The sequence below is a fragment of the Oncorhynchus mykiss genome, chromosome 17 (assembly GCF_057628025.1).
Source record: "Oncorhynchus mykiss isolate SJ-2025 chromosome 17, ASM5762802v1, whole genome shotgun sequence".
NCBI classification, from domain to species: domain Eukaryota; kingdom Metazoa; phylum Chordata; class Actinopteri; order Salmoniformes; family Salmonidae; genus Oncorhynchus; species Oncorhynchus mykiss.
In genome coordinates this window covers 30977046-30988048 of record NC_143038.1, presented here as the reverse complement: position 1 = coordinate 30988048, position 11003 = coordinate 30977046, and the positions used below count along the sequence as shown (strand labels likewise).

General features: G+C 42.2%; 1 protein-coding gene across 1 annotated transcript; it reads right to left on the bottom strand.

The window, feature by feature from the left end:
- Positions 1 to 494: 494 nt before the first annotated feature.
- On the bottom strand, positions 495 to 7184 carry otop1 (otopetrin 1). Its single transcript, XM_021568634.3, has 6 exons — positions 6701 to 7184; positions 6263 to 6399; positions 5472 to 5530; positions 5130 to 5260; positions 3075 to 3991; positions 495 to 2797 (listed from the first exon to the last, which is right to left on the bottom strand). The coding sequence occupies exons 1-6, from the start codon at positions 7077 to 7079 to the stop codon at positions 2627 to 2629; spliced, it is 1794 nt and encodes a 597-aa protein (XP_021424309.1). The 5' UTR covers positions 7080 to 7184; the 3' UTR covers positions 495 to 2626.
- Between the last annotated feature and the right edge of the window lie 3819 nt (positions 7185 to 11003).

Here is an 11003-nt window from a genome sequence, read left to right as displayed (position 1 = left end):
CGCATAGTCCGCTAGAAAGTTAACATTTGTCGCCACCACGTGGCCAGCTATTCCATCAAGACGACATTTTAGCAACTTAGAAAATGGTCACACAAATTCTAATAATTAGCAGGATCAATTGAGACTGGGGGTGAGAACTTTAGGCCTATATTCCCAGAGTTCTATAACGAGGCAAATTGATTCATCTTGTTTCCAAAAATATGGTTTTAACTCTTGCGGAAAGAAGATAGCTTCTGCTATTTGAGCATTGCGCTATGCTACATAGGCCTATGTGCTCTGATGAAGGGGTCCACAGTGAATTGATTAACTTTTAGCTAACATGCAAAGAGAGACCAGGGTCCCCTACCAGCAGTGGGTTATAGGACCCATGCATGTACATATGTTTTATTTGAGTTATATCTTCATAACTTCACTGTAGATAATCGACCGAATGTATGTAATTTATTTTAACTTAAAATGTCAGTTTCACAATAATTTTTATTACAGAGCCAGGAGCCTTTATGTACATTCACTTTAATCTACGTTCAGATATGTACACAGGGAGGATATAGTATTGGTGCAGGTTTACCAATAAGCATTGACCACAGATTGGCACGTACAACTGAAAACAAGTACAGTAGTTAGCACCAATGTAGAACTCACAGTTTTCTGATAGTCCCTACAGCCTAAATATGTTGTCCAAAAATGAACCATACAGTAGCACTACATTTCACTAATTCATCACAAAATCGATCAACAACATCACAGGTTAAGATTATTGTCAATGCTTACTTTTCAAAACTACATCAATCAAGATATTTGGTTCAGTTTCAGGGTTGTTTCAGTTTAAAACAACATATTTGCTTTTTGGAAAATGCATGTCAGTCAATACAGTATATACTGATCTGTGCAAATATTGTATTGTTTCCCTTTTCAATAACATAATAACCGCCCTATTCTTCTGCTGTTTACCAAAACAGTGGCAGGGTGGAACACTTTGGTGTTGTTTGAACTGCAGATTGTCCCTTTAAAATGCAGAGTGCATACTTAGTCTCTTCACCAACATTATGGATTGGGAGAGCAAATGGGGCACGGTGGCCAGTTTACGGACACTTTCAATGGAGATTCTCCATTGAGCATTTGTTTTAGTCCAGAACTAGGCTTAATATGGGTCCAGGGAATACATCAGTGTGGATTGGAGCACGCTTCACACACTCCCAGGCGGTTTCTTAGTGAAATTGAGTTCCATAACAATTATTGAAATGTTAAATATATTTAAGGAAACCACATTTCAGGTTCATTAGAAGAAGAAAAAATATAACTAAAAGAAAAGGAGAGCTACTAGCATTAAAGATCAGTCAACACTGTACAGCATTCAACTGAATGTGTATGTCATCAAATATACACGGAATGATGTCAACAAGTCATGATTGAGGACAGTCAATACAATGAGACGTTTGCGAAAGATTGTGAGAACTACAGTCCAGTGTTCATTTGTTGGAGATTCTGAGAACTACAGTCCAATATTACACCAAAGAGCAATCAAAGTCTAGCGCCGCCCTATACTACAGTACATGTAGGACTCTAGAATGTGGCCAGCCAAGTAGTTCAAGTGTTGGACACAGAAGTATTGAGTTTCCTGTGTATTTTTCTGACCACTGAGAACATCCTCCATGACACTGTGCATTTGAAATATACATAAAAATGGCAACACACACACAAAAAAAAACAACCTTTAAGGCTTTTACAGTTGCACCTCATCTTTACAATCCATAGTACAGTTCTTATGTGACGTTGAATAATCGAGACCGAGAGAGCTTCTTTGGCTTCTCTGTGATGTTGGAGTACTGCTGCAAACACAGTGGTGTGTGTGATATCAGCACAACCGGGGATGAGGCCCACTAGTCTCACCATGATACGGGATTTGAAAAATGAATGTGGCATGGCTTTTCGATATAAGTTGTTTCACTGCACCATCTACTTTCATCGTGTATCATCACTTATCATGCTCCACTCTCATGATGCATTCATACATAGCCTGGCTTACATCTGTACTAGGTCTGAGAGACAACTCGACACTAAACTATTACATACGCGTTTTAATAACGCATTCAACAAAAATTTGATGAACATAAAAAGACAAACCCAAACACTTGTTATAACAGAGACCTAAATTCAAATGTCAATTTCACTTTTCAGTGCAGCAACACACAACAAAGCAAATACTATTTGAAATCTTTCAAAGACTTTGGCGTTTTGGGTGAGCCTCCGGGGGCGGGGGATCAGTTCTTGCACATTTGGGGCTATTCCATTGGTTACATTGTGCCAGGCCAGCTCAATCAAGCACAGCTAAAGTATTTGAAAGATTCCGAATACTATTTGAATCCAGGGTCTGATATCAATGTAATTTGTTGTTTATATCTGGTGCTACAAAATGTTTCCGAAGATGCATCGCTACAAGGGACATCTCATCTAGTATAATCCCCCTAAACTGACATGTTTCAATGCTTATTTAGAAGTCTAAAGTACATGACAAGAGCTCCTCCTGAAAGGTTGACCTGTGTTGCTATTAATTTCCTCTATGGAGCCCTTGGTGACAAGTGTTCTTGTGCATGTTGCGTCATCTCGTCGGTCCCTCTTTGTCTTGTCACACCCTTCGGAAGACTTCGAAGAGGGAGGCCACAGAGTGCATGCGGTAAAAGAGGTTCATGGGCACGGCAAAATTGAGAACTGTTGTCCATATGGTGAAGCCAAACGTCTCCTGCTCCAGGCCGTTGTCATACTGGGGTCTGCAGCCGAAGGCAGGAAGGATCCAGAGCTGCAGTGAGGAGATACCAAATAAGGTTAAACTTACCTTGTTGTTGTTGTTTTTTTTGTTTTGTTTTTGTGTGTGGTGAATACGCCTTGTATTTTCATAAACTCACACACAATACATTTCCCTACTGGAACATTGCATTAAAGGTAGAGAATAAGAGTAGTTAGTAGGGTAAGAAATGGGGAATCCTATGTGTTTGAGAACTAGTTATGAGACAATAACATCAATGCTGACTATTGTCAATAAATAAATCATAAGTAAAAAAAAACAGCAAGCTTACTGAGATGTTGCACATGAAGAGGAAGACAGCGATGTTCTTCAGAATCTGCCTCTTCTTGCTCGGGGTCTCCGCCACGTTGCTCCCGGCGTGCAGGGGCACCGCCGAATGTTTCCGTGAGCTGAATGTTCCGTAAACCTGTCCGTTCTCCACCTGCTCGTTCTCCAGCGTGACACAGCCCTTGTCTGGGTTCTCGTACGCCCGGTTGATGATGCCGTTGTAGGGCGGAGCCAAGGAGGAGGTCACAGAGAAGATCTCCGGCACAGGCCCCGCCGCCTCAGCGTCCTCCCTCTCACCGTCCTCCCGCTGGCGGTAGAGGGACTCTATGATGAACAGGTTCTGGATGTACTTCTCCAGGACAATGAGCAGCGAGTACATCAGGTTGGTCCAGCGGTAGCTCGGGCTGCTGCTTGAGGCTGCCACAGCCACCACGCTGCACCAGGACATGAGCCAGGAGCCCACCGACGATCCGAATAGGATCTCTGTGTCCAGCGTCCGCGAGGGGTTCTTGGTGGTGTCCATGGGCATAGGGTCGGCACGGTATATGAGCAGACCCGTGGCCCCGGCCGAGCACATGAACACCAGCATGACGATGCCGTAGCAGTAGAACATTGCGATGGCCGACTCCCGGGTGTCCATCGACTCTTCCACGTGGATGATATAGACCACCAGCACGCCGATGGTGCTGGCCAGGGCGACAAGACCCAGGATGGGGCCGACAACCAGCCCCTGGGTCCTGGTAGCCGGCCTTTTCCGGTTGTACTGGAGGTTAATGCTGCGCCCTATGTTCTTCCACATGACGAAGAGCATTGCAGAGACAAAGATGTGGTACTCTATGTTGAAGGGGTATAGGTAATAGAGGCTGTTGGAGAACATGGAGCAGGCGCTGGTGGTGCAATTACAGTGAGGCTCCATATCCACTGAAACACATTCAAAATAAACAATATCTTGTCAGTTTCAAGCACAGTGAAATCCCACTTCTGCAAACATAATGTACCTTACAAAACAGTGGCCTCCAGTTTGTGTATACAGGTAGACTACACAGAGGATGTAAACTCCTAAGTTATTCAAATATAACCAAATAAATTATGTATGGCAATAAAGTATATTTCAAAGTTTGTTTGCATGAAGCCAGTTGTTTTCTTTGTGTCTTATGTAACATAATTAATCAATTATTTGCCACCAGAGTCTAAAGCAACAATATACTTTAAATGGAGGTGGGAATTGACTTTAGAATTCAGATATTTACCAAATGAATTGGTCTGGACTTGAATTTAGAGAAAATGTCCTGTTTGGGCCTCCCAGCTCAATGTCCTAGTCATTTCAACTTTGACAATCCTTCATGTACCAGTGGGTGGTCTGATAAATATTCCCACAAACTGCTCTTCACATGTGTGATGAGGATCATCAGGTTGGTGGATCAAGTGTATCAGTCAACCTTCTGAACACCAAAATACACAATTCCACAAAATGGTATACAATGACTTCCAGTCTTTCCTCAAAATAATGCTTCCCTTTGTACTTGAAGCCCCTACCATTTGTACTACTCTTTCCTAGTGCTGCCCTCTAGAGACTGCTTTTAAACTCAACCCTGAAGCACCACTATCTCTACCCACTCACGACCCCCTCCCCAAAGGGTACCACTACGGCCCTGCTCTCTTTAATTAAAAAGGGAACAACAGCGGCACAGTCAGCCTCACAGTCGGCCGGATATGAGGGGGCCGGTGGAGCAGCCACGGCTTAAGATGTATCAGTTACTGTAATTGCAGCGCCCTCGGGAGCAGCCCGGCCTGGGACAAAGGCGTCTGAGGTCGCTAGAGCTGGGGGGGTGGGGAGGGTGGGGTGGGTGGTGGGGGCCAGCGACCGTGCATGTCTCGTGAAACCGAAGAGAGAGGCGTTCGACACAAACAAGACCTGCCGGACTGCCTAATCCATCCCACCTTCCCCTCCAACCCCCCTCGCACCCCTGTCTTTCATCCAATGAAGTGAGCTTCTCAAGTGAACTATTGTCCTTTTTTCTTTGGGTACAAGCAGCCACTCGACCCCTGGTCCCCTTACCTATGGTGAGGTTTACATAGCCCAGGGAAGAGAGCCTTCTCTTGTGGTTGTTTAGGAAGTGCTCAGCCTCAGACATCACACCGTTGCACCACAGTAGCAGGTTGGTGAAGACTGCATGGATGACGCCAAATCTGAGGGAAACACACATGAAACAATATGATCTTACAATGACACTTTAAATTAGTACAATGTTTATAACAGGATAAATAAACTCATCAACTGTTTTATTGAATTGCACCAATGAAAAATGTACATGAGCAGAACCTAAACATACCTTAGGCTTGAGAGGCGTGCATGGGTTGTGACAATCTCAAAATACTGGTTTATTATATTTCACAATACCTTTCAAAGGTCTCGAAGGTCTTGATGACGTCCTTGATGTGAAACCAAAGGAAATGAACCTAAAACAAAACTCAAAAAATTATATTTGTATCACAGCACTGACAAGACACACTATATAATACATTTAAAAAATAAAATAAAAATTAAAACATTCCATTTCTGGTGAAGGCTTTCATTTGGACTGTGAAAATGAATCATCAGAATGTGAAGGCCATATCAAGCGACCTCTCAGCTGATGGATTACCTCTGCCTGTGCTACATTAGACTCCAATAACATGGACAATGACAGGATTATGTTGTACAGACAACTCTCTTTCTTGCCTGAGTAACAAAGCTTACATTATTCCACTTCAAGACAAAGCACTATACCTGTTCAAGTGGAATTTTGATACCATTACTCAATAACTTTTCAAACAGAGCAGCCAGCTTACCTGTAACACTTTACACATTTAAGATGACAAAATGGGGTTTATTCATGGTTTATAAGCTGTTAATTGTTACTTAGCCTCTGTACATTGCAATTGTAGGCTCTAATAATACATTGGTTTAAACTGTGTGCTTGTCATTTAGCTGCTTGGCAAATACTGAGCTTATATGGCTGCACTGTCAATAATGACAGTAATAATAAATAGAGCATTCACAAGCATATTATTAAAGCAAGCACCAAAATAACAATCTTTAAATTAATAATTAACCGTTTGTAAATTACAGACCACTTTCTAAATCCTTGAAAGTATAGGCCATAATGAAAAGCGTGATCAACTTAACATAGAATGGGGGTTGTATCTTACCTGTGCTATTGTGTGAGTTGCGTGGATGATAGGGTATACCCCTAGAACAGCCGACACGCATGATCGATAGCCCACAAAATAACCAATTCGGAAGGCATCCATGATCAACGAGAGGAGCGCAAGAAGAGTTAACCCACCTATATCAATGAAACATTCGTTATTATGGAGCTGCATGGAAACGGAAAACTATGCAAATGAACCTTTAATTGCTTTTGATGTCAATAAAATGTTTGAAAACCAAAAACAAATATATTCGGAAAATACGCCACATTTAGCTAGTTTTGAAAAGCATTAAACTATATAAAACATTGGAGATATAATATAATACCACGTTATTCCTATGGACTAATAACGACCTCGAGGTTAAATAAATACATTCGCAACACCATTTTACGTAAAGGAAAGACTAAATCTTCCAAACATGCATGTCAGCTTCACCTCTTATCCAACAGGTAGTAGCATGCACATCCTTTTCAGGCTGTAAGTTACTCTGCCTGTCTCTGCTCACGATGTACCATATCATCCATATCAGCTGGAGGATCATGAGGGTCGTGATAAACGACAACAGGTGCTCTTCCTTCACTGATGCGCCATGGTGCGCAATAGCCAGCATCAGCGACACGCCGATCAAAAGTAAGTTAGTCCCATACTGGCCGCTCAGGATCTCCGCGTTCTTCTGCGGATAGTCCTCAGTCAAACTGACTTTCAACTTGGTGAATATTTTCTTTTCTCGCTCTGAACTGGAGGACGAGGTAGTGGAACTGTGACTGTAGGACTTATTTAAACACATAAGATCAAGGCCTCCGTGCTCAACCATGGCGCCGAAATCTGTAACATTCGAGTCAGAAAGTAAGAGCAAAGTCAAAACTGTGCGCTATAAGTGCATTTGTGGAAGGCCACGCGCGCAACCTGTTGCAACAAGGCGGGGACGCAAATGGATAGGAACTGTGCCAATTGCATGTTGATTCAATCCAAAGACGGTCTCAATTGTTTCGCATGCTTTCAGTGTCCAGTTTCACAAACATGGTGTGTTTGATGTAATATATTGTCACCCTGGACCATTTAGCTGAAATTAGGCTACTTTATAGCGCATCATATACCCTCTAGCTGTGTGAATTCAGATTAATAGATTGAGTTTCAGCCATCGGTGACCGCCGTCCGTGGTCCGGTTGGACCTGTCACACGTTTTTTTGCTAAATTGGTGGACTAGTAGTGCCAACCTTTCACTTAATCTACATAAAAAAAATAAGTGATCATGGGAATAACTTAATCCCCCAAAAGCTTTTTCGTCAACGGATCCTCGTTTCTATAGTCGTTGCCAACTAGCACTTCTATCCAAGTCTCTGAAATCCGTTTTGAGGGGTTATCCCGTGTAAGATAAAAAGAAAACGATATTTGTCAAACCACTTAGGCGAGGTATGGGGCTAAGAGTGTTCCCAACACTCCAAATGTGGTCGTACCCAACCGCCCCTCAGTCCAATAGTCCGTTAACGTGTACCTCCACTTGCCTTGTCATGGTTAAGAACTATGCTTTCCAAGAGTGAAAAAAACTGAATCGGATTTCAATGGTCGAATTTACAATGGCCCTTTTTGTAAATGGATTTGTTTAAGTAGGAGGACTCATCATCAGTGAGAATTCCCCCCTCCCCCCGAAATGAAATCGTCTTTGGCAACATCTAGAGCACTAAGGGGATTGTTTTTTTTATGAGGGGGATATAAGTAAAGTCAAAATTAACCTAGTCAACTTGTCGCCCCCCCCCCCCCCCCCAAACACATTTATCCAATGCATGATAACATACTGTATTGCATGCAATAGGCTATCAATGCGTGGTAGATAGTGAAATTGGTACAGGTAGGAGTAATGGTTTAACAATGGGACCCATTATATTTCAATATCCTTCGGGAACTCTGGGAAAAAAAATCTGACCGGGAAACCCCTGACCTAGATGTTGTCCCGAGTGGTTTACACCTTTTACGCATGACTCCAAATTCCATTTGGTGCTTTTTATGTTGCCATAGCTGCAGTTTTATAGGCAGCAAATTATACTTTGACCAGGGTGCATTGAATAGTGCTTACAAGATAGGCGTAAAACAAATACAGGTCCATGAAATAATGATCAATTAGCACATGAGATAGGTTGTCGCAGATCTATATCGAAACTCAATACTACTCTACATGTCTAATCAGAACTTCGTTTCCGTTGTTGTATTTACACTCATTGTTTTGATCATTGCAGTCAAAGCATCAGGAAATAAACTCGTGGACTCTCAGTTGAGGTGATCATCTGCGCAAACCTTTCTGAATCGGAATCCTAATCGGAGATGACACCATGTCGTTAATCATTGCTCTCGATTCCTATCAGTCAAGTAAACAAACATCCATTAAATGTTAATTCCATCAACCTGATTGATTCTGTTTCGGTGCATTTCAAATTGATTGGAGGCGGTCATTTTGACCAGTGGAGCGCGCGCGCATGCATGGTGGGGTTCCAACTTCCCTGTGCTCATATTAAACCAAATATAGGCCTATTTAGGTTTGAAACTTCCCTTGGATCGACGGAGTCGGGTGTTTTCGATTCTAGGCCAGCAATAGTTCTTTATTACAGACCGATATTATGCAGGTAGACATTTACACTTGTACCCATATACAGGTTGAACATGGCAGTTTTGGACACTGATAAACTCCTAAATTGGAACACAGTGGCTGTACAGTAACATGCTAGAAATGACATCAAAGCTCAGGCTCTGCACGTCACAGCGCTGGATGGGTTTTAACTGACAGCAGTTCTGAACTTGAGCACCGCATGCAACAAGAAGTTGCCCCCATCCCTCCCGCTAATTAAGCAACTTGAGCTACTTGTTTGTTGTCTGAATGAGGGACTAAATGTATTTTTAAAGATGAGACGTTGAGGATGATGACAAATACCACTATGATGTCACACAAGCAAGCCAAACACCCGAGCCCAAATGTGCACTACATGTTTCCATATGAAACTCATGGCATACAGTATCAACGTTTATGATCACTATGATGTACATAGTTATTTACGAGACGACATGGCGTCATATTCTGGGTTGTTCTGAACAGAATGAGCCTGTTTGTCTATTGTGATGAAAATGTGCCGCTGAACACACACCTAAAGCACACGACTCCTTTCTATACACACAATTACAATCAGTTTCTCTGAATTGCCCCGTGAAAGCCTAAACATTAGGATTGTACTTTATAACTTAGCTAGTCATGTTAGCAATAGAACAAACTTTCAAATGATGCCCACCTAACCCAGATTGCGTTTTACACTATGTACAAAACATTGACATAAACTGACCAGGAGAATGCTATTATGATCCCTTATTGATGTCACCTGTTAAATCCACTTCAATCAGTGTAGGTGAAGGGGAGGAGATAGTTTAAAGGATTTTTAAGCTGTGAGACAATTGAGACATGGATTGTGTGTGTGTGCCATTCAGAGGGTTAATGGGCAAAACAAAAGTTAAGTGCCTTTGAATGAGGTATGTCAGTAGGCACAGGAGGTCGGTGGCACCTGAATTGGGGAGGATGGGCTCGTGGTAATGGTTGGAGCGAAGTCAGTGGAATGGTTTCGAATTCATCAAACATGGTTTCCCTGTGTTTGATGCCATTCCAATAGCTCCGTTCCAGCCATTATGAGCTGTCCTCCCTCAGCAGCCTCCACTGGTGCCAGGCGCACCAGTTTGAGTATGTCAAGAACAGCAACGAAGCTGAGTTTTTCCACAGTCGACAGTTTCCCATGTGTATCAAGGATGGTCCACCACCCAAAGGACATCCATCCAACCTGACAACTGTGGGAAGAATTGGAGTCAACATTGGTCAGCATCCCTGTGGAACACTTTCCGACACCTTGTAGTCCACAAATTGACTCTGTTCTGAGGGCAAAATGGGGTGGCAACTCAGTATTAGGAAGGTGTTCCTAATGTTTTGAAGTGTTTTTGGATTGCGTAAACCTCAACAGTAATTGTGTGATGTCGGGGATACATGTCTGTGTTCCAAACAAAACAAATTCAATTGTGCTTGCTCAGCAAGGGTAGCCTAGTGGTTAGAGCGTTGGACTAGTAACCGGAAGGTTGCAAGTTCAAACCCTCGAGCTGACAAGGTACAAATCTGTCGTTCTGCCCCTGAACAGGCAGTTAGGCCGTCATTGAAAATAAGAATTGGTTCTTAACTGACTTGCCTAGTTTAAAAAAATAAAAGTTCTTCCACGGCACAGTTGGAGACTTTTCTTGGGATCATAAAAGTGCATTTAAATTACTTAGGAACTGTGCACATTTTGGAGAGTTGTGTGGCCACGTGGAGTTAGAAGTAGTCCTCTCACTACCCCACATTTTACAGGAATATTCTTATCATGTTACTGAATGTATACAGAGTATTTTTCAGATATTGTTCTCAACAAATGCGTTGAAAACTGCAGGAAATGTAAAATGCACATAAAATCAACAGTAATATTTGGATTAAGTCTTGTGTCAGATGAACTGTTGTGTTCTCACCTTTGGTCTAATAATTTTCCCATTATCTCCAAATTGTTCCCTTTCAGTTGCTACCACAGTTATGCATATGTTTTTCATATACTTCTGTTAGAAACATTTCAATTTAGCCCTATCCCTATAAGGCCAATTCCTACGAATGTAAAGGGTTTTAAGGTGACTTGCTCAAGTGTATCTTATTGCAGTTGTTATTAAAGGGTGTTTGATTCTACAACCATCT